At 39.9% G+C, this 26,334-nt stretch overlaps 2 protein-coding genes across 2 annotated transcripts; both read right to left on the bottom strand.

Annotated features, from left to right (window-relative positions):
- Positions 1 to 25,997, bottom strand: LOC126747638 (laminin subunit gamma-1-like). Its single transcript, XM_050456387.1, has 17 exons — positions 25,564 to 25,997; positions 21,998 to 22,268; positions 21,819 to 21,936; positions 20,374 to 20,563; positions 19,112 to 19,421; positions 16,014 to 16,275; positions 12,635 to 12,882; positions 12,244 to 12,578; positions 11,952 to 12,180; positions 8,526 to 9,038; positions 8,126 to 8,417; positions 4,669 to 4,865; positions 4,173 to 4,522; positions 3,874 to 4,122; positions 1,785 to 2,238; positions 1,520 to 1,722; positions 1 to 614 (listed from the first exon to the last, which is right to left on the bottom strand). Exons 1-17 carry the CDS (start codon positions 25,705 to 25,707, stop codon positions 105 to 107), a joined length of 4,875 nt encoding a protein of 1,624 aa, XP_050312344.1. The 5' UTR covers positions 25,708 to 25,997; the 3' UTR covers positions 1 to 104.
- LOC126747657 (dynein light chain Tctex-type 1-like) lies at positions 19,559 to 20,128 on the bottom strand. Its single transcript, XM_050456421.1, has one exon. It carries the CDS (start codon positions 20,111 to 20,113, stop codon positions 19,613 to 19,615), a length of 501 nt encoding a protein of 166 aa, XP_050312378.1. The 5' UTR covers positions 20,114 to 20,128; the 3' UTR covers positions 19,559 to 19,612.
- Positions 25,998 to 26,334: the final 337 nt, after the last annotated feature.

Below are 26,334 nucleotides of genomic sequence, written 5' to 3'. Positions count from 1 at the left end.
TTGTAATACAAAAAAAAAACAGATAGTATATTCCAATGAATGTGCACCTTAACTGCTACTACTACTACATCTTTGGCATAAAAACGCTTTTTAATAAAATAAACCTAAGGTTCCAGGACGAGCCTCTTAAAACATCCCTCGGGTAACGCCTCGACGATATGCTGGATATTGTCCACGTCCCGTTGCATCTCCTCGATCCGCACCTTATAATCCTCGATCTGACTTTTCCGGACCTTGTCGTTTTCGCGTAACTTCGCCAGTTTCTCCTCCATCCTCGTCTCGTTGATTCTACGCTCGATCTCGGCGATCTCGTTGTCCAACTTGTCCAAAGTGTTCTCGTCGATGTCCGGGGTGTTTTCCAGTTCGGAAATGATGTCTTTCACGTTGTCCAGTAACGTTTCTACCTCGGCGTTGACCTTGTTGGTCTCCTGGACCGCCTGGCCCACTTTTCCCTTCGCTTTTTCCACCAGTTTGTCGTCGCTCAACGGTTTGCTCAACAGCTCGTTCAGTTTCTGTTCGGACGTGTCCACGCGTCTCGCCATCTCTGAGTCTTCGGTCAGTAGATCCGCGGCTTTGGCTTGCAAGTCGGTTGCCTCCTCCATCAGTTGTTTGAGCTGCAATTGAGTGTTTTGAGGGTCGTTTTAATGTATAAAACACTTTTTTAAGTTAAATATTGATTGAGTGACAGGAATTTGTATCACAGTTTTAGTCCAGGCATTTTGGGGTCTCGATAGAAATAATAAAAAGGGAGTTTTGAGGATCGTTTTAATACATAAAACACTTTTTTAAGTTAAATATTAACTGAGTTACAGCAATTTGTACCAGAGCATGTTTTAGTAAGCAAATATTTGAAAAAATGTCATAAGTTCAGGCATTTTTGGTCATAACTTCTGAACCATTATAGATATTTTTATAATTCTTTTACATGAATGAAAAATAATCCCAATGGATGGATTTGATGCATGAAACATGTTTCTATGCCAAAAACTCATTAACCTACAGTTAATTTTTAAAAAAGAAATGCGGAAATATGGTTTTTAGACTTAAACTTTTGTTATTGTCAGTTTTTCTTAGACCAAAGTGGTCCACAGGTAGAACTTTGATCGAGGAACAAATTGATATGCAATACTTTCTTGTAACCCAAAAACTTTTTGAGTTATAACCATTTTTGTAACTTGCCAATTTGATAAAAACATGAAATCTGGCTCTCACTCAGACATTTCCTGCTATAACTTTAGAAAGACCTAAGATATCGTCATAGTTTTTTTTATTTCAAGAAAAGGGATTCCTGAAGAAGGATTTGGTGCGTACGAAACGTCTTGCTGCGTTGAAAATTTACTGAATCATAGACACTTTTTGGGTAATAACGTCAAATTTGGCTCTCACTCAGACATTTCTTGTTATAACTTCTGAACCGCTGAAGATATCGTCACAATTCTTTTAATTTAACCATCCAGGATTCCTGAAGATGGATTCAGTGTACGAAACCCCTTGCTCCATTTAAAAACACATTAATTACCTCCTTGGAGGCCTCCTCTTCTTTTCCTTTGGCCTGTAGGGCCTTGCCTAAAGCCTCGTTGGCGGTATCCCCTAGTGCGGACAGTTCCTTCTGCGCCTCGCCGGTTTTCATCCAGGTTTCCCGGATGATCCGCTCGATTTCCGGGATAGTTTTCAGCGCCGCTTCCGCTTCCTCCCTTAACTTTTGCGTGTCCGAGTCCGAACCTTTAGGGAAACAACACATATAGAACCCAACGGATTAGAAAGTTTTTTTCCGTTGTACTCACTCTTCAGATCCTTGTAGATCCGTTCGGCTTCGTTCAGTTTCTCCTGCCATTTGGCCACCGTTTCCACTACAGTGGCGTTCGCCTCGTGTATGTCCACCACCAGGTCGGTCAAACTGTCCTGTTGCAAATACGCGCGTTCCAACAGTCGATCCCCGTGGTCGTTTTTCGCGTCGATCAAGTCCGCCAGTTGTTTACTTTTGTCCGTCAGTACGTCCGCTCGCGATTTCAATGCTCGCGCCTCTTGCCGCACGCGATCCGAGCGTGCGGCGAGTCCCGGAACGTCTACCCGGGGCACGTAAAAGTTGTTCGCCTCGTTCAGCAGTTCAAGGGCGGCGTTTTTCACTTCGCGCGCCCTCTCGTTCACCTCCGCGGTGAAGTCCAGGGTTTTGTTCAGTCGATCCTCGGCCCGGTCCACGTCCGCCTTCAGTTGATGCACCTTGTCCTTGATCGCGCTCTAAAAAAGTCCAGGGGCACGGTTAAAGTGGGTTTGTTTGAGTCATAGAACAGTTTTGCCGCTAACGGAAACTTATTGAGGAAATGGTGGAGGCACAACTGAAAGGTGGTTGGTTTCTCACCGTTTAAATTCCCTTAAAGTTAACATTGGATGGGGCTGTTTCTTTTAGGCGATGGGAGAAGGTATAGGCTTCATTATCACCAATTTTCATGAAAATCACTTAATTAGGAAAAATGTTGTAGGGAGTTGAAAATTGACTTTGGAAAAATGGTGAAGGAGCTGCAATTAAGACCAGTTTGTTTCTTACCCTTTAAAATAGGCTCTAAAGTTAAAGTTACATTAAATTGTTTCTATTAAGCAAAAGGAGAAGGTTCAGGCTCCATTATCGTCAATTTTCATAAAAATCAATTGATTAGGAAACAAGTTATAGACAGTTAAAAATTGACATTGAGAAAAAATGGTGAAGGAGCCCATTTTAAGACTGGTTTGTTTCTTACCGTTTAAATTGCACTTAAATTTAAAGTTGGACTGAATTGTTTCTATTAGGTAATAGTAGAAGGTTTAGGCTCCATTATTGTCAATTTTCATGAAAATCGATTGATTAGGAACCAAGCTATAGACAGTTAAAAATTGACTTAAAAAAAATGGTGAAGGAGCCCATCTTAAGACTAGTTTGTTTCTCACCGTTTAAATTGCATTTAAATTTAAAGCTGGGCTGAATTGTTTCTATTAGGCGATAGGAGAAGGTTCAGGCTCCATTTTCACCAACTTTTATGAAAATCAATTAATTGGGAAAAAAGTTACAGGGAGTTAAAAGTCGACTTTGTCAAAATGGCGAAGGTGCCAAATTCAAGACTGGTCTGTTTCTTACCTTCGGTCAGAGCCTTCAGAGTTAAAGACGGATTGAATTTTTCTATTAGGCGATAGGAGAAGGTTCAGGCTCCATTATCACCAACTTTTATGAAAATCACTTAATTAGGAAAAAGTTACAGGAAATTAAAAATCGATTTTGAAAAAATGGTGAAGGTGCCAAATTCAAGAGTGGTCTGTTTCTTACCTTCGGTCAGAGCCTTCAGAGTTAAAGACGGATTGAATTTTTCTATTAGGCGATAGGAGAAGGTTCAGGCTCCATTATCACCAACTTTTATGAAAATCACTTAATTAGGAAAAAAGTTACAGGGAGTTAAAAACCGACTTTGAAAAAATGGTGAAGGTGCCAAATTCAAGACCGGTCTGTTTCTTACCTTCGGTCAGAGCCTTCAGAGTTAAAGACGGATTGAATTCTTCTATTAGGCGATAGGAGAAGGTTCAGGCTCCATTATCACCAACTTTTATGAAAATCACTTAATTAGGAAAAAAGTTACAGGGAGTTAAACATCGACTTTGAAAAAATGGTGAAGGTGCCAAATTCAAGACTGGTCTGTTTCTTACCTTCGGTCAGAGCCTTCAGAGTTAAAGACGGATTGACTTTTTCTATTAGGTGATAGGAGAAGGTTCAGGCTCCATTATCACCAACTTTTATAACCATCAATTAATTAGGACAAAAGTTACAGGGAGTTACACCAAAGGTTCCAACCATATAATACGCTCTCCATAAAGTACCAAAAGCTCTCTCTCTCTCCTTCTCACACTCACCTGATCGGTATTGGCCTTCTTGGCCAACTCGTACACCTCCGTGGACATATTCTTGGCATCCTTGGCATTACTCACGATCACCTCCGATTGTCGTTCCAATTTATCGGCAATTTCCCGGGTTTCCTGCGCGATCCTCGTCATATTGTCCGACTGTTGTCCCGCCTGTTTGCTCCGCTCCAGCGCGCTCGCCAACGTCTTTTCCGCGCTCGCTTCGAAGGTGCTACGAAGCTCCCCCAGGTTCGAATCGATCTGGAAATCATTAAGTTTTTAACCAGAATTCCCGACTCACCTCTCCTTACGGTTTCCAGCAGTTCCTCCGCATAAGCGTGCGCCCTGTTAGCGTCATCGGTGTTCACTTTGACCCCCTCCAAGGTCTCGTTCACCGTTTCCAGGGTCTTGTTGATTTCCGAGCCGCGTTTCTGGATATCCTGGATCTGGGACATGATCGAATCCTTGCCGGTGGCACTTCGCACCTTATTGTAGAACCCGTCGATGTCGTCTTGCAATTTATCCAGTTCCACCGGGAAATCCTCGTCTGCGATCACGGTGGGTCTACGCTCGACCTCGTTCAGGATCTCGTCCAGACGATCCAGACGGTCGTTGTGCGCGTGATGCGCCGTCTGCACCAAGTTGTAACAGTCCGGACAGTCTGGAAAAAGGGCACCCGTGTACTTCTGTCTCTCTTGAATACATTTGTTGAAGAGAGAGAGAGAGAGTGTCTAGACTCTTTAAGAAGAAAAATTGGACTATTTCTTCGAGTCTCTCTCGCTCTCTCTGATTGAGAAAGGGTCTTACCTATGCACCCCCGATGTCTGTCGAACTTGTTCTCTTTGCACCGGTCGCATTTTCTTCCCTCGACGTTATCCAGGCAGGGACATTGTCCAGAGGGTTCGCACTGTAGATCTTTGGAACCCACGGAGTCGCACTCGCACTCCTTACAACCCTCCAGGGAAAATCCGTACTTTCTGGCCTCGCAGTGGTCGCACCTCAACCTTAAAAAGGGGGTGAGAATGTTTTGAGTAAATCATCTCAATCAAACTGGTACATTTCTTGGTGTAACTTTGGAACCGCTTGAGATATTATTATAATTCGTTTAACGGTAGCAAAAGGGACCTTTGAGGGTTATTTTAATGTATAAAACACTTTTTTTTAAGTCGAATATTGATCGAATTATAGCGAATTTTTGTTGTTTATGTGTCGAAAACTGGGTCAAAAGGTAACTTTTTTGGTATTCAACTGCGTTTAACTCTTCGGTTATGTCCTGGATCGTCTGGAAATTGCACTTTTCTGATCTAATTATGATCTTTACATACGAGAAAGTTCATTTTATAGTGATCGTCCAAGAATCTTGGGACTCACTATAAAAGGAGGGTTTATGTGCCAAAAACTGTGTCAAAAGTCCACTTTTTCGCATTCAACCGCGTTTCACTCTTCGGTTATATCCTGGATTGTCTGGAAATTGTACTTTTCTGATGTAATTATGATCTTTATATACGATAAAGTTCATTTCATAGCGATCGTCCATGAATCTTGGGACTTAGGATGGTTTATGTGCCAAAAACTGGGTCAAAGGTCCACTTTTTCGCATTCAACCGCGTTTCACTCTTCGGTTATATCCTGGATTGTCTGGAAATTGTACTTTTCTGATGTAATTATGATCTTTATATACGATAAAGTTCATTTCATAGCGATCGTCCATGAATCTTGGGACTTAGGATGGTTTATGTGCCAAAAACTGGGTCAAAGGTCCACTTTTTCGCATTCAACCGCGTTTCACTCTTCGGTTATATCCTGGATTGTCTGGAAATTGTACTTTTCTGATGTAATTATGATCTTTATATACAAGAATGATCATTTCATAGTGATCGTCCAAGAACCTTGGGACTCAGGAGAGTTTATGTGCCAAAAACTGGGTCAAAAGTCCACTTTTTCGCATTCAACCGCGTGTCACTCTTTGGCTATGTCCTGGATTGTCTGGAAATTATACTTTTCTGATGTAATTATGATCTTTACATACGAGAAAGTTCATTTCATAGCGATCGTTCAAGAATCTTGGTACTCAGAAGGGTTTATGTGCCAAAAACTGTGTCAAAAGTCCACTTTTTCGCATTCAACCGCCTTTCACTCTTCGGTAATGTCCTGGATTGTCTGGAAATTATACTTTTCTGATGTAATTATGATCTTTACATACGAGAAAGTTCATTTCATAGCGATCGTCCAAGAATCTTGGGAGTCAGGAGGGTTTATGTGCCAAAAACTGGGTCAAAAGTCCACTTTTTCGCATTCAACCGCGTTTCACTCTTCGCTTATGTCCTGGATTGTCTGGAAATTATACTTTTCTGATGTAATTATGATCTTTACATACGAGAAAGTTCATTTTATAGTGATCGTCCAAGAATCTTGGAACTCAGGAGAGTTTATGTGCCAAAAACTGGGTCAAAAGTCCACTTTTTCGCATTCAACCGCGTGTCACTCTTTGGCTATGTCCTGGATTGTCTGGAAATTATACTTTTCTGATGTAATTATGATCTTCACAAACGATAAAGATCATTTCATAGCGATCGTCCAAGAATCTTGGTACTCAGAAGGGTTTATGTGCCTAAAACTGGGTCAAAAGTCCACTTTTTCGCATTCAACCGCGTGTCACCCTTTGGCTATGTCCTGGATTGTCTGGAAATTGTATTTTTCTTTTGTGATTATGATCTTCACAAACGATAAAGATCATTTCATAGCGATCGTCCAAGAATCTTGGAACTCAGGAGAGTTTATGTGCCAAAAACTGGGTCAAAAGTCCACTTTTTCGCATTCAACCGCGTGTCACCCTTTGGCTATGTCCTGGATTGTCTGGAAATTATACTTTTCTGATGTAATTATGATCTTCACAAACGATAAAGTTCATTTCATAGCGATCGTCCAAGAATCTTGGGACTCAGGAGGGTTTATGTGCCAAAAACTGGGTGAAAAGTCCACTTTTTCGCATTCAACCGCGTTTCACTCTTTGGTTATGTCCTGGATTGTCTGGAAATTATACTTTTCTGATGTAATTATGATCTTCACAAACGATAAAGTTCATTTCATAGCGATCGTCCAAGAATCTTGGGACTCAGGAGGGTTTATGTGCCAAAAACTGGGTCAAAAGTCCACTTTTTCGCATTCAACCGCGTGTCACTCTTCGCTTATGTCCTGAATTGTCTGGAAATTATACTTTTCTGATGTAATTATGATCTTTACATACGAGAAAGTTCATTTTATAGTGATCGTCCAAGAATCTTGGGACTCAGGAGGGTTTATGTGCCAAAAACTGTGTCAAAAGTCCACTTTTTCGCATTCAACCGCGTGTCACTCTTTGGCTATGTCCTGGATTGTCTGGAAATTATACTTTTCTGATGTAGTTATGATCTTTACATTCGAGAACGTTCATTTCATAGCGATCGTCCATGAATCTTGGGACTTAGGATGGTTTATGTGCCAAAAACTGGGTCAAAAGTCCACTTTTTCGCATTCAACCGCCTTTCACTCTTTGGTTATGTCCTGGATCGTCTGGAAATTGCACTTTTCTGATCTAATTATGATCTTTACATACGAGAAAGTTCATTTTATAGTGATCGTCCAAGAATCTTGGGACTCAGGAGGGTTTATGTGCCAAAAACTGTGTCAAAAGTCCACTTTTTCGCATTCAACCGCGTTTCACTCTTCGGTTATATCCTGGATTGTCTGGAAATTGTACTTTTCTGATGTAATTATGATCTTTTTATACGATAAAGTTCATTTCATAGCGATCGTCCATGAATCTTGGGACTTAGGATGGTTTATGTGCCAAAAACTGGGTCAAAGGTCCACTTTTTCGCATTCAACCGCGTTTCACTCTTCGGTTATATCCTGGATTGTCTGGAAATTATACTTTTCTGATGTAAATATGATCTTTCCATACGAGAAAGTTCATTTCATAGCGATCGTCCATGAATCTTGAGACTCAGAAGGGTTTATGTGCCGAAAACTGGGTCGAAAAACATGAAATCTTGCTCTCACACATTTCTTGCTATAACTTCTGAACCACTTAAGATATTATCATAATTCTTTTAATTTATTAAAAAGAAGCTATTACGGATGGATTTGGTGCAAGAAACGTCTTGCCCATTTAGAAATTTATCGATTTTGAGCCACTTTTTCGATAAAAACATTCAACCTTGCTCTCACTCAGACATTTCTTCGAGAAAACTAGACTTTGAGTGTCCCCATTTTCGGTACTTACCCAGTAACTCCCGCACGACAGTAACACTGTCCGCTAAACACGTCACAGGACTGATTAAACGATCCGGTGGGATCGCAGTTGCAACTCTGACAACCCTCGCCGCTCTGCAGGTTATAGAAACCCTCCTCACACCTGTCGCAGTTACGTCCGGTCACACGCTCCTTACAAGAACACGCGCCCGTACTCGGATCGCAAATCGGCTCGTGTCTCTCGTCCAAATCGCTCCCGAGGCGATCGCACTCGCACGGTTTACAGTCCCCCTTGGGTAGCAGCAGGGCGTTTCCGTAGAACCCTTCGAGAAAACAAATATGAGCACCTCATTTGAGAATGTGTGGTTCAGTGGATCAAGTCTTGTTCTTGTAGTACTGCTAAATAATAAAAAAATCAAAAAAATACTCACCGGACAGGCAAACCTCGCACCTCGACCCACCAGTGTTATGGATACACCTCAAACACTCCCCGGTGGTCGTATTACAATTCCCGATGGCGTTCGTATCGATATTCTGGTTACAGTCGCATATTTTACAAGGGGCCGGTGCACCGAAACGTCCGGTCGGATCGCCGTAGTACCCGTCCGAGCAGATGTCGCAGCGGTGTCCCGAGTACCCGGTGGGACACTCGGTGCACATGATCACCTCCTCGTCCAGTTGGATGCAGGCGCCGCTGTCGGGACAGTCGCAGGCCGCGCAATCCTGCGGCGTGCCGGCCAACGCGTTCCCGTAGTACCCGCGCGCGCACAATTCGCAATTCTCGCCGGCGGTGTGGTGCTCGCAGATGCACCGACCGGTTTCCGGGTCGCAGATGCTCGCGTGGTTGTTACAGTCGCAGGGGATGCAGGAGTTCCAGGGGCCCCCGTGGGCGGGCGAGTGTCTGAACCCGGGGGCGCAGGACTCGCAGAATTGTCCCACGTAACCTGGAAATTTTATATAATCAACATATGACTTATGCCGCATCCACAATCTTCAGTACAGTAGTCAAAAGTGTCCAAAAATGTCTATCAGATTTCCCTCCAAATGACAGTTATTCTACACCACTCCTAAACATAATCATTATCATTATCACATTGCATGAGCTTCTGATCAGGATCAGTCATGTCCTACTATTGACATGACAAAGGCGTTTGACTCTTTAAATCAGGATCTTTTAATAGCTGAACTAGATCAGTACAATATTCCGGCCGAAGCCTGGTTTAGAAGTTACCGTTACGGAGTGTTAGTTAGAATACTATGCAGGATGGAATGGAAATTGGAAAATTTTTGTTTGTCGTTCAACGGCCTTTCTTATGAGCTATGTTTGATGGAAATCTGTTGGAAAATAGGGCAGTTATGGTGGTTTTTCTAGGACTTGAACGCATTTTCGAAAAAAAATTGTTACTCGGAAAATATTGGGTTTATGAAAATTTTTGTAGATACATTTTTTGTTTGCAATTAAAATCCGCTTCTTATGAGGCATGTTTCATAAAAATCGGTTGGAAAATAGAGAATATATGCCAGTTTTTCTCATTGACTTGTCAAATTATGCTGGTTTTTCTATTTGACTTGGACACATTTTTCAAAATTTTCTTTTAGTCAGAAGCTGTTGAGTTTATGAAAATTTTTATAGATAGATTTTTTGTTTGCAATTAAATTTCGATTTTTATGAGGCACGTTTCATGAAAATCGGTTGGAAAATAGAGAAATTAAGCCGATTTTTCTTAATGACGGACAGATTTCCCAAAATTTCCTTTTACTCTGAAAATATTGGGTTTATGAAAATTTTTATAGATACATTTTTTGCTTGGAATTAAAAATCCTTTCTTACGAGACACGTTTCATAAAAATCGGTTAAAAATTCGAGAAATTATGAAGAAAATTACGAGAAATTAGGTATTATTCCATGTGACTTGGACAGATTTTCCAAAATTTCCTTTTTAGTTGGAAAATATTGGATTTATGAAAATTTAAGTAGATACATTTCTTGTTTGAAATTAAAATCTGCTTCTTATGAGCCACGTTTCATGAAAATCGGTTGGAAAATAGGGAAATTATGGAGGAAATTACGAGAAATTAGGTATTATTCCATGTAACGGACAGATTTTCCAAAATTTCCTTTTTACTCGGAAAATATTGGGTTTATGAAAATTTTTGTAAATACATTTTTTGTTTGGAATTAAAATCTGCTTCTTATGAGCCATGTTTCATGAAAATCGGTCGAAAAATAGGGAAATTATGGAGGAAATTACGGGAAATTAGGTATTATTCCATGTAACTTGGACAGATTATCCAAAATTTCCTTTTACTCTGAAAATATTAGGTTTATGAAAATTTTTGTAGATACATTTCTTGTTTGAAATTAAAATCTGCTTCTTATGAGGCACGTTTCACGAAATTCGGTTAGAAAATAAAGAAATTATGCCGATTTTTCTTAATGACTTGGACAGATTTTCCGAAATTTCCTTTTACTCGGAAAATTTTGGGTTTATGAAAATTTTTGTAGACACATTTTTTGCTTGGAATTAAAAATCCTTTCTTATGAGACACGTTTCATAAAAATCGGGTAAAAATTCGAAAAATTATGAAGAAAATTACGAGAAATTAGGTATTATTCCTTGTGACTTGGACAGATTTTCCAAAATTTCATTTTTACTTGGAAAATATTGGGTTTATTAAAATTTTAGTAGATACATTTTTTGTTTGCAATTAAAATCCGCTTCTTGTGAGGCACGTTTCTCGAAAATCGGTTGGAAAATAGAGAAATTATGCCGATTTTTCTTAATGCCTTGGACAGATTTTCCAAAATTTCGGTTTACTCGAAAAATATTGAGTTTATGAAAATTTTTGTAGATACATTTTTTGCTTAGAATTAAAAATCCTTTCTTACGAGACACGTTTCGTAAAAATCGGTTAAAAATTCGAGACATTATGAAGAAAATTACGAGAAATTAAGTATTATTCCATGTGACTTGGACAGATTTTCCAAAATTTCCTTTTTACTTGGAAAATATTGGGTTTATGAAAATTTTTGTAGATACATTTTTTGTTTGCAATTAAAATCTGCTTCTTATGAGCCACGTTTCATGAAAATCAGTTGGAAAATAGGGAAATTATGGGGGAAATTACGAGAAATTAGGTATTATTCCATGTAACTTGGACAGATTTTCCAAAATTTCCTTTTACTCTGAAAATATTAGGTTTATGAAAATTTCCCTAGATACATTTCTTGTTTGGAATTAAAAACTGCTTCTTATGAGCCACGTGTCATGAAAATCGGTGGAAAAATAGGGAAATTATGGGGATTTTCCCTTATGACTTAGACAGTTTTTCAAAAATTTCTTATCACTCGGAAAATATGGAGTTTATCAAAATTTTCGTAGATACATTTTTTGTTTGAAATTAAAATCCGCTTCTTATGAACCACGTTTCATGAAAATCAGTCGGAAAATAGGGAAATTATGGAGGAAATTACGAGAAATTAGATATTATTCCATGTAACTTGGACAGATTTTCCAAAATGTCCTTTTACTCTGAAAATATTAGGTTTATGAAAATTTCCCTAGATACATTTCTTGTTTGGAATTAAAAACTGCTTCTTATGAGCCACCTTTCATGAAAATCGGTGGAAAAATAGGGAAACTATGGGGATTTTCCCTTATGACTTAGACAGTTTTTCCAAAATTTCTTTCACTCAGAAAATATGGAGTTTATCAAAATTTTCGTAGATACTTATTTTGTTTCAAATTAAAAACTGCTTCTTATGAACCACGTTCCATAAAAATCGGTGAAAAATTAATAAAGTTATCAGTGTTTTCCCTAAGACTTGAACAAATTTTCCTATTAATCTCGCTTACCTTGGGGACAATCGCAGAACTCCATCCATAAGGCGGGCTGCCCCGCCGCCCCCCCTATCGCCGTTTCCATCTTAAAGTCCTCCAGGAAACCCACCCCCCGGGGGGTGTACGTTCCCTTAATTTTAATGGCGGTCAGGTTGGTCAGGAGGGAAATAAAGTCGCGGGAGTTGAGCCTCGGTTGCCATAAAAAGTCCGGATGTTCGTGCAACCGGAATTTGTACGTGTGACTCTGTATAAGAAATACACCAGTATTAGTTTATCCAGGGACCTTTGTTGAGTCCAGCTTACTCACCACTATGCTCGGTGCCACATTATCTTGCGCGAAAATGATGTTGGTGATCCGTTTCCCGTTTCCCTCCAGGATGATGTCAGTGGCGGTGGTCGCTTTCGAGTTGGCCTCCCCAATTCTAAAAGTGAACTCCATCAGTTGATTGTAGGACGCCCGCTGATCCCCCAGGAACCTATCGGGGGCGATAAAGTAAACGTATTCGTCGTCCTGCGCTTGCACCCCTATGGACTGACTGATCGCTTCGTATTTAATAGGGACGTTTCGCCCGTTATGGTCCTCGGCCCTCCACTTTTCCGCCCCCTTGGCGAAACTCGATTCCAGGGTGTACCTTGAGTAGCCTGGAACCATCAGGGATTTGTTCGTTAGTTATCCGGGCAGTGAGTTTGTGTCTTACCGGAGGCAGAGTCGCATTTGGACGAGTGCCCGTAGCAGAAGCACGGGGTGCACCCGAACTCGTTCTCCAGATCCAGATGGAAGAATCCGGGTTTGCAGTCCTTGCACTGTTTTCCCTCGACGTTTTCTTTGCACGCGCAGACGCCGGTTCGCGGGTCGCAGACGGCCTTGTTATACGCCCCGCCCTCTTCCGAGCAGCCGCAACTTTTACAACCCGTGCTGGTAAAGTCCCAATGGTTCTCCGCGCACCTGGAAATGGCCAAAAAAATCATGAAAATCCATGAATTAGAAGCTTTTTTATCCTGGGTATAAGGAAGTCATGTTTAAGAGGAAAGACAGTCAGAGGTACCTAGGGTCATAACTTCACTTCTGGTGCTCAGATCAGCTTGATTTTTATTTTAACTATTTCTTTGAAATATTCTTGAGCTTCCATTGAAAAACCATAAAAATGGATGCATCAGAACCTTGTTTATCCAAGTTTTAGGAAATCATATCCAAGAGGAAACATAGTCACAGGTACCTTGGGTCATAACTCCAGTTCTACTGCTCATATCGACTTGATTTTTGTTTTAAAAGATTCTTTGGAATGTTCTTCAGCTTCCATTGTAAAAACCATAAAAATCCATGCATCAGAACTTTTTTTATCCAAGTTTTAGGCAATCATGTCCAAGAGGAAACATAGTCACAGGTACCTTGGGCCATAACTTCACTTCTACTGCTCGTATTGACTTGATTTTTGGTTTAAAAGATTCTTTGGAATGTTCTTCAGCTTCCATTGTAAAAACCATAAAAATCCATGCATCAGAACTTTTTTTATCCAAGTTTTAGGCAATCATGTCCAAGAGGAAACATAGTCACAGGTACCTTGGGCCATAACTTCACTTCTACTGCTCGTATTGACTTGATTTTTGGTTTAAAAGATTCTTTGGAATGTTCTTTAGCTGCCATTGTAAAAACCATAAAAATCCATGCATCAGAACCTTTTTTATCCAAGTTTAAGGCAATAATGTCCAAGAGGAAACATAGTCACAGGTACCTTGGGCCATAACTTCACTTCTACTGCTCGTATTGACTTGATTTTTGGTTTAAAAGATTCTTTGGAATGTTCTTTAGCTGCCATTGTAAAAACCATAAAAATCCATACATCAGAACATTTTTTATCTAGGTTTTAGGCAAACATGTCCAAGAGGAAACACCGTCCCAGGTACCTTGGGTCATAACTTCACTTCTAGTGCTCAGATCTGCTTCGTTTTTATTTCAAAAGTTTCTAGGGAATGTTCTCAAGCTTCCATTGAAAAATTCATGAAAATCCATGAATCAGATTTTTTTTTATCCAGGATTTTGCAAATCATGTTCAAGAGAAAAGACAGTCTCAGGTAACTTGGGTCATGAGGTGGTACATGGTTGGAATTTTGCTAAAAGAAAAATGCCTCCAAAAGAATTTATTCCTTCCAGGTTTTCCATTATATTTATACTCCTTCCAGGATATGCAGGTCGTGGATAAACTTTGCCAGGTCATGGTTTATGGGTGTGCAACGTCATCAGAATTGAAAACATGTCTAGAAAACTTTCATGACTTTGACGTAAATACTTTTGATGGAGAAAACCCAAAGGAAATGTCTGGATTTGTTTTCCAGGCTTAGGCAGTGGCGGTACAAAAAAAGGACGCAAATTAATGTGTTTCTTCCAGGCTCTCCAAGATCTTCTTAGTACTTTATCCAGAAATGTGGCATGAGGTTAAGGCCTGGAAAACGGTTTGGTTCATGAAAAAAACAGAGTAATTTTTCCAGAAAATTCCCGGGTAACGTTGTCCAGGCACTTGCAACAATAATGAGTTGCAATACCTACCTTGATTTTTGTACTAAAAGTTTCAGTCTCAGGTACCTTGGGTCATAACTCCACTTCTAGTGCTCAGATAGACTTGATTTTTGTTTTAAAAGTTTCTTTGAAATATTCTTGAGTTTCCATTGAAAAAACCATAAAAATCCATGCATCAGAACCTTTTTTATCCAGGTTTTAGGCAATCATGTCCAAGAGGAAACATAGTCACAGGTACCTTGGGTCATAACTTCACTTCTACTGCTCGTATCGACTTGATTTTTGTTTTAAAAGATTCTTTGGAATGTTCTTGAGCCTTGATTGAAAAAACCATAAAAATCCATGCATCAGAACCTTATTTATCCAGGTTTTAGGCAATCATGTCCAAGAGGAAACATAGTCCCAGGTACCTTGGGTCATAACTTTACTTTTATTACTCAGATCGACTTGATTTTTGTTTTAAAAGTTTCTTTGAAATATTCTTGAGCTTCCATTGAAAAAACCATAAAAATCCGTGCATCAGAACCTTGTTTATCCGGGTTTTAGGCAATCATGTCCAAGAGGAAACACAGTCACAGGTACCTTGGGTCATAACTTCACTTCTACTGGTCTTATCGACTTGATTTTTGTTTTAAAAGATTCTTTGGAATGTTCTTGAGCCTTGATTAAAAAAACCATAAAAATCCGTGCATCAGAATCTTATTGATCCAAGTTTTAGGCAATCATGTTCGAGAGGAAACATAGTCACAGGTACCTTGGGTCATAACTTCACTTCTAGTGCTCAAATCGACTTGATTTTTGTTTTAAAAGTTTCTTTGAAATGTTCTTGAGCTTCTGTGGGAAAAACCATAAAAATCCGTGCATCAGAACCTTGTTTATCCAGGTTTTAGGCAATCATGTCCAAGAGGAAACATAGTCACAGGTACCTTGGGTCATAACTTCACTTCTACTGGTCTTATCGACTTGATTTTTGTTTTAAAAGATTCTTTGGAATGTTCTTGAGCCTTGATTGAAAAAACCATAAAAATCCGTGCATCAGAACCTTATTGATCCAAGTTTTAGGCAATCATGTCCAAGAGGAAACATAGTCACAGGTACCTTGGGTCATAACTTCACTTCTACTGGTCTTATCGACTTGATTTTTGTTTTAAAAGTTTCTTTGAAATGTTCTTGAGCTTCTGTGGGAAAAACCATAAAAATCCATGCATCAGAATCTTTTTTATCCAGCTTTCAGGCAATCATGTCCAAGAGGAAACATAGTCACAGGTACCTTGGGCCATAACTTCACTTCTACTGCTCATATCGACTTGATTTTTATTTTAAAAGTTTCTTTGGAATATTCTTCAGCTTCCATTGAAAAAACCATAAGAATCCATGCATCAGAACCTTTTTTATCCAAATTTTAGGAAATAATGTCCAAATGAAGCCACTCCCAGGTACCTTGGCTCATAACTCCACTTCTACTGCTCAGATCGGCTTCATTTTTCTTTTAAACGATTCTTCGGAATCTTCTCCAGCTACATTTGAGTACCACACCACAAATTTCAAAACGTCAACTTTACCTGTCGCATTTCTCTCCCGTCACGCCCGGTTTGCACTGACATTTCCCTTCCGAGTTACACTGCTGGAACAAGGAACCCTGGTCGTCGCAGTGGCAGGCTTCGCAGGTACCCGCCGGGGTCTTATAATAATTGGGACGGCATGTTTCGCAGTTCGGACCGTCCCTGTTGTCCCGGCAGTCCAAACAGTAGCCCCCGTGTCCGGTTTTCTCGTACAATTTCGCGTCGAACATGCACCGATCGGAAAAACCGTTGCAGTTGCACTCTGAAAATGAAATTTGGGGGAGTTAATGGGGTTCCGAGGGTTCATTCGGGGGAAAAGGATCTTACGGGAACCCGAGTACCACGGGGTCAACCCGTCCCACGTTAAACCGCAAGAAATGCCCACCGAAGTGGCCGTAAGTAAAAGCCAAAACATCTTCTCTCTCCGGTCGTATTTGAAATATGACTGAAGAAGTTGATGGCCTGGTGGTGGGTACCTATACGCCCACGAACCGACTGGTTCCTCTCATTAACATGCGGTGTGCTTTATTGTGTCGTGTGTGTAGCGAGTGGGTGAAATATGGGTTTTCTTTCTGTGGAAAAACACTCCATAATCGGGTATCGACCAAACGATCATGTTAACTGGAGCGAATTGAATCGGAGACACATTGTTTGGGTTTTTTTGACACGCGAACGTTGACTCTTGAGGGCTTATACACCGTGGATCAAGGAAATTCTTATTTGCACCTTGAATTGCTTGAATAGGAAACTAAACGCTCGGAAAAGTGTAAATTTTTCATGGTTTTATTCGAGTTTTTGGAGATGGTGGCCTATAGGGCAGGTTCAGGTAAATTGAGTCATAACTCCACTTGTAGTGCTCAGATCGGCTTGATTTTTGTTTTAAAAGATTCTTTGGGATGTTCTGAAGCTTTTGTTGAAAAATCATGAAAATCCTTAAGTTAGAAGATTTGTTATCCAAGTTTTTGGAAATCAGGTCCAAGGGGAAAGACGGTCTCAGGTAACTTGGGTCAAAATGTTACTTCTAGTGCTCAGATCAAGTTGGTTTTTATTTTAAAATTTTCTTTGGAGTGTTCTCAAGCTTCCATTGTAAAAATCATGAAAATCCATGCATTAGAACCTTTTTTATCCAGGTTTTAGGCAATCATGTCCAAAAGGAATGTCACTCTCAGGTACCTTGGGTCATAACTTCACTTCTACTGCTCTTATCGACTTGATTTTTGTTTCAAAGGTTTCTTTGGAATGTTCTAAAGCCTCTAATAAAAAATATATAAAAATCGATCGAGTAGAAGCTTTTTTATCCAGGTTTTTGGAAATCATGTCCAAGGGGAAAGTCAGTCTTAGGTAATTTTGGTCATAATTTCACTTCTACAGCTCAGATCGGATTCTTTTTCATTTTAAAAGATTCTTTTGAGTGTTCTCAAGCCTCCATTGAAAAAATCATGAAAATCCATGCATCAGAACTTTTTTTATCCAGGTTTTTGGAAATCATGTCCAAGGGGAAAGACAGTTTCAGGTAACTTGGACCATAAATCTACTTCCAGTGCTCAGATCCGGTTGGTTTTTGTATTGGAAGTTTCTATGGAATATTCAGAAGCTTCTAATAAAAAAATCATAAAAATCCATTGATTAGAAGCTTTTTTATCCATGTTTTTGGAAATCATGTCCAAGGGGAAAGTCAGTTTTAGGTACCTTGGGTCATAACTTCATTTCTACTGCTCTTATCGACTTGATTTTTGTTTCAAAGGTTTCTTTGGAATGTTCTAAAGCCTCTAATAAAAAATATATAAAAATCGATCGAGTAGAAGCTTTTTTATCCAGGTTTTTGGAAATCATGTCCAAGGGGAAAGTCAGTCTTAGGTAATTTTGGTCATAATTTCACTTCTACAGCTCAGATCGGATTCTTTTTCATTTTAAAAGATTCTTTCGAGTGTTCTCAAGCCTCCATTGGAAAAATCATGAAAATCCATGCATCAGAACCTTTTTTATCCAGGTTTTAGGCAACTATGTCCAAGAGGAAACATAGTCACAGGTACCTTGGATCGTAACTTTACTTTTAGTGCTCAGATCGACTTGATTTTTGTTTTAAAAGTTTCTTTGAAACATTATTGAGCTTCCATTGAAAAAACCATAAAAATCCGTGCATCAGAACCTTGTTTATCCAAGTTTTAGGCAATCATGTCCAAGAGGAAACATAGTCACAGGTACCTAGGATCATAACTACACTTCTGCTGCTCATATCGACTTGATTTTTATTTTAAAAGATTTTTTGGAATGTTCTTCAGGTTCCATTGAAAAAACCATAAGAATCCATATATCAGAACCTTTTTTATCCAGGTTTTTGGGAATCATGTCCAAAAGGAATGTCACTCTCAGGTACCTTGGGTCATAACTTCACTTCTACTGCTCTTATCGACTTGATTTTTGTTTCAAAGGTTTCTTTGGAATGTTCTAAAGCCTCTAATAAAAAAAATATAAAAATCGATCGAGTAGAAGCTTTTTTATCCAGGTTTTTGGAAATCATGTCCAAGGGGAAAGTCAGTCTTAGGTAATTTTGGTCATAATTTCACTTCTACAGCTCAGATCGGATTCTTTTTCATTTTAAAAGATTCTTTCGAGTGTTCTCAAGCCTTCATTGGAAAAATCATGAAAATCCATGCATCAGAACCTTTTTTATCCAGGTTTTTGGAAATTATGTCCAAGGGGAAAGACGCCCCGCAGGTAACTTGAGCCATACCTCCTGTTCTAGTGCTCAGATTTACTTCATTTTTGTTTTAAAATTTTCTTTGGAACATTCTTTAGTTTCTATTGGAAAAACCAGAAAAATCCATACATTTTCTATCCAAATTTTTGGAAAACCCTTGTAAATTCAAATAAGTCGCAACCAGAAACAAGAACCGTCTATATTTAGGCCTCTCCATTTATTCATTATCGCTTTCATTACCATTCGCACACTCGCATCGCCAACTCACCATATCCAGACACGTTCGCCCTCATCCAGACTTAAAGTGGCAACCCCCCTTATCCAGAACCAAAGCGGTACCGATAGCGAAACGTGACTCGAAACGAGCAAAAAAACTCACTGTTCTAATTCGACTCACCTTTGCACGGGTTCGGATTGTTCGCGTTGGCCCTCGCCCAGGGCGCGTCGTTGTAAAAGGGCAAACACTCGCCGCAGTCCGGCCCCGCGGTGTTGTGCTCGCAGCGGCAGACTCGCGTGCGAGTACCGTTCGCCCCGGTACTCGCCACGCACTCGCTCGCGTGTCCGTTACATTTGCACCGCGCCCCCACCGCCACGTCCGCCACCGCGTAAAAGTACGACTTGAGCACCTGCGAGTCGCCGAACACCTCGTCGCCGAACGTGTTGATGCGGTCGAGGGTGATGCGGATCTCGCTCGCAGTAACCCATTCCTAGAAAAACAAAAAGGAGTCGTTAGGCAATCGGGTGCGGCAACGTTCATTCCCGCACTCGGTGCTTTAAAATTGGGAGGGTGAGGAGGGGGTCATTTTTTTATAAAAGGCAATGACAACTAAAGGGGGTTAAAGTGTATATATATATTACTAAAAAACGTCATGATTTCTTAACAAATTCTCGATATAAATCAAATGGCCAGTCCGAAAACGGTGACCACGCAGTACATGGTCTTGTTCTCCCATCTGACGGTGCAAGTACCGTCGGTCGCGCTGTCCCAGTAACAGGAACTGGCCGTGTGCAGTCCCGCTCCGGTTTTCTGCATGATGCTGCACGTCACCACGTACTTAAAGTTCTTCTTCAGTTTACTCAAGGCACCCAGACATTGTTCGGAAACTGAGGCGCTCCACTGGTTCACTTTTTCCTGCTGATAAACGGTACCTGTGAGCAGACCCTCGATAGTATCCTTCACTATCTTGGTGACATCGTCCACGATGAACTGATTGTCCTCGTCGTCCATGGCTTCGGACACGGCTGATGGGACGCAACAAGATTTCTCAGAATTTTGGCATTTTATCGACTGCAGTGACACCTGCGACTGTCTTGCGGCAGGTGATTTATTTGACAGTTTCAAAGAGGATTTTGACGGCAAAAGTTGTTTGCGCCCCCGTTGTTGTTGCGGTGGTGCCATAATAATGTACGGAATGGCACCGCGTTCGGTCGCACAATGAACGAAACTTAAACTGATTCTTTAAATCTATCGCGTGGCTTCCATCAGGGGGGTGTCGTAATTTATATCCATAAAAAGCACGTCCCGCCTCGGATTAATGATTGATTTATGTGGGGCACGAGAGGTTTTATAGGGTGGCCCCGATTTTTTTAAACAATAGACAATTTTATTGCTACAGTACAGGCATTACAAGAAAAAATAATAATATACGATATACGTACTTGCAGTTCGGGACTGGTGTCGAAGTTGTAGGCGGAAGGTCTGCCCTCCAAAGTGCCGAAGGCGACGTTGCCGCCCCTCAAGGGTGAGATATCCGAGTACTCGGAGGTGCACAGGGCTCTCGTTTCTTCTCCCGCGATCACGTAGGTCTGAGTCATGTCCGGGAGTCCGTAGGTGTCCCGGCAGGTGGCACTAGAAGGAACAATTTGAGGTTAAGAAAGGTGTTTGTTTGATCCCATTTTCTGAGACTCCCTGTAGGTTTATGGAAAAATGTGTAGTAAGGAGATAGTTAGGTTCAAGCCTTGGCTATAACATGCCAAAAGTTCAACTCTGTACAATGGGTCTAAATGAGGAATTTTTCAATTTTTGAAAACCTGTTTTTGTTTAATCATCTGGATAATAGAGTGACTTTGAGTTAATTTTCTGGGACACCCTGTACATTTATGAAAAAATGTGTAGTAAGAGGATAGTTAGTTTCAACCCTTGACTATAACATACCAAAAGTCCAACCCTGTAGAGTGAGTCTAAATAAATAATTTCTTAATTTTTGTAATCTAGTTTTGGGTCAATCCTATAGTGCTTAATATATAGGGTGACTTTGACTCAGTTTCCTGGGACTCCCTGTACATTTAGGGAAAAATGCGTATTAAGGAAATAGTTAGCTTTAAGCCTTGGCTATAACATATCAAAAGTCCAACCCTGTACAGTGGGCCCAAATAATTAATTTCTTAATTTTTCAAAACCAGTTTTGGGTAAATCCTACCGAGTTTAACAAACTTTGACTCAATTTTCTGGGACACCTTGTACATTTATGCAAAAAAGTGTAGTATAAAGATAATTAGATCCAACCCTTGACTATAACATACCAAAAGCCCAACCCTGTACAGTGGGCCTAAATAATTATTTTATTAATTTTTAATTAAATAATCCTACTTAGTTTAACAAACTTTGACTCAATTTTCTGGGACACCTTGTACATTTATGCAAAAACGTGTAGTATAAAGATAGTTAGCTCCAACCCTTGACTATAACATACCAAAAGTCCAACCCTGTACGGTGGGCCTAAATAATTATTTTATTAATTTTTCAAAACCACTTTTGGGTGAATCCTACTGAGTTTAACAAACTTTGACTCAATTTTCTGGGACACCTTGTACATTTATGCAAAAAAGTGTAGTATAAAGATAATTAGATCCAATCCTTGACTATAACATACCAAAAGCCCAACCCTGTACAGTGGGCCTAAATAATTAATTTCTTAATTTTTCAAAACCACTTTTGGGTTAATCCTACTGAGTTTAACAAACTTTGACTCAATTTTCTGGGACACCTCGTATGTTCATGAAAAAAAGTGTAATATAAAGATAGTTAGCTCCAAGCCTTCACTATAACATACCAAAAGCCCAACCCTGCACACTGAACCTAAATAATCAATTTTTCAACTTACCTATAATATTGATAAGGTATCCACTCTCCGTCCGGGGTGGTCTTCTTGGATATAAAAAAGCTCTCCGGCCGGGGCGATTGAAACCACAAACGGATATAAGTGAGATCGAAGGCCTTACCTGCATAAAAAATCACCCTTGAGACCCTCAAACCGCACTTAACCCTGATAAAAACACTCACCGAATCTCAAAGTGAGGTTGACCTGGGTGGGCCACTGGATGCCCTCGAGCATCGTTTCGCTTTGCCACCACGTCGGTTTGTCCGTGTTATGGAGATCGGTCAAGAAACGGGCGTGGTGCTGTCCCGGAGTACATAACGTGCAAGATTTCTTTATCCCGCCGGTTTGCTGACCCGTCTGGACGCAGTACTCTTGGGGCATCTCCTCGCCGCACGTGTTGGTCGCCTCCATTTCCATGTTGAAGGCGGCATTTTCGAATTCGGGTATGCAACGCTGTGAAAAAGTAAAAAGAAAACTGTGTAGCAGCTCCCTTGGGGTATCAATAATTAAATGATAGCGGAGTGCTATAGGCCTGGAAGACGTGGAAAAGAATGAATGATCACTGGATGCTTAAATATGACCTCAAGTGCCTGGAAGAGGTAAAACAATTGACTCTGAAGGTCTGAAAAGGTCAAGCGACCATTTCCGGTCCCCGGAAGCTTGAAAGTGACGTGAAAAGCCTGGAAGAGACACAAAATTTAGCTCTCAAGAGCCTGGAAGATGTAAAAGGACATTTCTGATGCCTAGAAGGCTAAAACTGGCTTCAAATGTCTGGAAGAGACCATGAAAATTACTTCAAAAGACTGGAAAACGTGAGACGGTAGTTTCAATTCCTGGAAGCTTGAAAATGGCCTCGAGTGCCTGGAAGAGTCAAAAAATTTGATTAAACAGTTTATCTAAAAACCTGAACAAGGCAAAACATGTCGTTTTACATCCAAACCATTCAAATTAGTAGTTTTAGAGGTATTGGAGTGAAATTAGTGCTGTGGTCTCCGAAAGTCAGCTTTCAGGTGAACGTGGTCTTCAAAAAAAGATGTCAAATGCCTGGAAGAGACAAGATAATTGACTTTAAAAGCCTGGAAAACATTGGACAATATTTCCAATCGCTGGAAGACTAAAAATAGCCTCAAAAATGCCTGGAAAAGATTCAAAAAGAGCCTGGAACATTTTCAATTCGTGGAACGCTAAAAATGACTGAAAAACGTGAAATGCCTGGAGTAAAGTGAAAAATTACTCGGAATATTCAAAGGATATGAACGATTATTATTTCCAGAAGAATGGAAGACCTGAAATGCCCTGGAATGATATAAAAGTGCCTTGAAAGCCTGCCGTATTGAACAGTAGCGAGAAGTCACACATAATTTGGCCATGATTTCCAGAAAATTGGATAATTCAAGCTCAGGATGCGTGGGTTTTCGTGATTTTTTCAATAGAAGCTGAAGAACACTCCAAGATACTTTTTAAGGTAAAAATCATGCAAATCTGAGCACTAGAAGTGAAGTTATGACCCAAGGTACCTGGAAGTGTCTTTTCTTTTGATCATGGTTTTCAAAAACTTTGATAAAAAAAGGTTCTGATGCCTGGATTTTCGTGATTTTTTCAATGAAGCTAAAGAATACACCAAGGTACTTGCCAACATAAAAATCATGCAGATCTGAGCAGTAGAAGTGAAGTTACAACCCCAGGTACCTAGAAGTATCTTTTCTTTTGGACATGGTTTCCAAAAACTTTGATAAAACAGGTTCTGATGCATGGATTTTCGTGATTCTTTCAATGAAGCTAAAGAACACTCTAGGGTACATTTAAACATAAAAATCATGCAGATATGAGCACTAGAAGTGACGTTATGACCCAAGATACCTGGAAGTGTCTTTTCTTTTGGACATAGTTTCCAAAAACTTTGATAAAAAAAGGTTCTGATGCATGGATTTTCGTGATTTTTTCAATGAAGCTAAAGAACACTTCAAGGTACCTTGTAACGCAAAAATCATGCAGATCTGAATACCAGAAGTGAAGTTATGACCTTAGGTACCTGGAAGTATCTTTTCTTTTGGACATGATTTTTAAAAACTTTAATAAAAAATGTTCTGATGCACGGATTTTCGTGATTTTTTTAACGAAGCTAAAGAACACTTCAAGGTACCTTTTAACGCAAAAATCATGCAGATCTGAGCACTAGAAGTGAAGTTACGACCCAAGGTACCTGGAAGTGTCTTTTCTCTTGGACATGATTTTTAAAAACTTTAATACAAAAGATCCTAATGCATGGATTTTCGTGATTTTTTTAACGAAGCTAAAGAACACTCCAAGTTACCTTTTAACGCAAAAATCATGCAGATCTGAGTACTAGAAGTGAAGTTATGACCCAAGGTACCTGGAAGTGTATTTTCTTTTGGACATGATTTTTAAAAACTTTGATAAAAAAGGCTTTGATGTACGGATTTTTGTAATTTTTTCAATGAAAGTTGAAGAACACTCCAAGGTACCTTTTGATGCAAAAATCATGCAAATCTGAGCACTAGAAGTGAAGTTATGACTCATGGTACCTAGAAGTGTCTTTTCTGTTGGACATGGTTTCTAAAAACTTAATAAAAAATGTTCTGACGCATGGATTTTCGTGATTTTTTTAACGAAGCTAAAGAACACTTCAAGGTACCTTTTAACGCAAAAACCATGCAGATCTAAGCACTAGAAGTGAAGTTACAACCCCAGGTACCTATAAGTATCTTTTCTTTTAGACATAATTTCCAAAAACTTTAATAAAAAAGGTCCTGATGCATGGATTTTCGTGATTTTTTCAATGAAGCTAAAGAACACTTTAAGGTACCTTTTAACATAAAAATCATGCAGATCTGACCACTAGAAGTGAAGTTACAACCCTAGGTACCTAGAAGTATCTTTTCTCTTAGATATGATCTCCAAAAACTTTCATAAAAAAGGCTTTGATGTACGGATTTTTGTGATTTTTTCAATGAAAGTTGAAGAACACTCCAAGGTACCTTTTAACGCAAAAATCATGCAGATCTGAGCACTGGAAGTGAAGTTATGACCCAAGGTACCTAGAAATGTCTTTTCTTTTGGACATGGTTTCCAAAAACTTTGATAAAAAAAGGTTCTGGTTTATGGATTGTCGTGATTTTTTCAATGAAGCTAAAGAACACTTCAAGTTACATTTGAACATAAAAATCATGTAGATATGAGCACTAGAAGTGAAGTGATGACCCTAGGTACCTGCACACGTCTTTTCTCTTGGACATAAAAGCTTGGAAAACATAAAAAATTACCCTGGAAGCCTGGAACCGTAAAGAATCATTAAAAAAAAATTACAATTGCCTGGAAACATCCAAAATTAATCCAGAATGCCTGGACGTCTTGAAAAACGAGCTACAACCATAAAAAAAGGAAAATCCGTCCCTGTATCCTCAGTCTCAATTCCAAGATCGGCGCAAGGGGAATTTCGAAACTCCGTTTCTCTCTCTCTCTTTCTCTCACATTGTTGTTTAAACACCCGGCCTGGATTTTATTGGTTTAAACAATAAAAAATCGGGCATGCACATCTGTGTTTACTTTATGGGTTTAAAAGTTAATTTTAGCGATCGCTTAGCGATGAAGTCATCTACTGTGTATAATATACACTCCTAGAGCAGAACAGGCTAAAGTATAATAATAGGAAGAGAGAAAGAGAGAGGTCATTGAGCCAAACATTCACGTCTTTGACCCGCCATTGTCGTGAACCAACCACTCTTACCTGAGGTCTATTGTACTGGTCGTAGCAACGGGTCGTCCCTTTGAACCCTAGGGCGGGCGTTTGCTCGTGCTCGTGCAATAATTGACCGAAAATGTTTGTCGATAGGTACAGGATGAGCACATAGAGGGACGATTTAAACCGCATTTTGTTTTTTTTTTAAACTGTGCGTACGAAAAAATGGGTGCAAACCACCCCGAAACAACCGACTGTAAAAATCCGTCCAAAGCGTTTATAGCAAACTATAACACCAACGAAACTGATTACTGAACCGAATTGAAGTTTTATTTAGTTTATCGCGGCATTTTCACATACACACGCGCGATTTCCGGTGATATCGGGTTTCGAAAAACTATCGGGTCAGTCAGTACCGCAGTTTGAGAACAACCGACCGTACGACCGTCGTACGACGCATAGAAACCGAAAGACCGAAAGTGCGGCAAAAAGATTCGGATGCTGTTGATGGACGGATGAATTTCTCTCTTTTCAGAGTCAGGACCGTATTTTAAGCCCCCCCCCCTCCTATTATAGAGTTATATGGAACGAAACGTGGATCTTTGATCACTTTTATGCCTATAAACGAACGGGAAATTACGTATTTGATAAGGCCCTATCTGTTTCCGCGAGGCTCTATAACCGAACTTCCTTTACAAACCAGATAAAGCCCCTGTAGACTTTTTTTTGTTATATAATAACCAAAAGAAAAAACATATTTTTGGACCTCCGGTACGTGAAGAGGGCCAAAGGTTATCCGGCTTGGTCCAGATAGATAAA

This window comes from Anthonomus grandis, chromosome 19 (genome assembly GCF_022605725.1).
Source record: "Anthonomus grandis grandis chromosome 19, icAntGran1.3, whole genome shotgun sequence".
Classification (NCBI taxonomy): domain Eukaryota; kingdom Metazoa; phylum Arthropoda; class Insecta; order Coleoptera; family Curculionidae; genus Anthonomus; species Anthonomus grandis.
The sequence above is the reverse complement of the archived record's forward strand: the minus strand, read 5'-3'. Positions and strand labels throughout refer to the sequence as shown.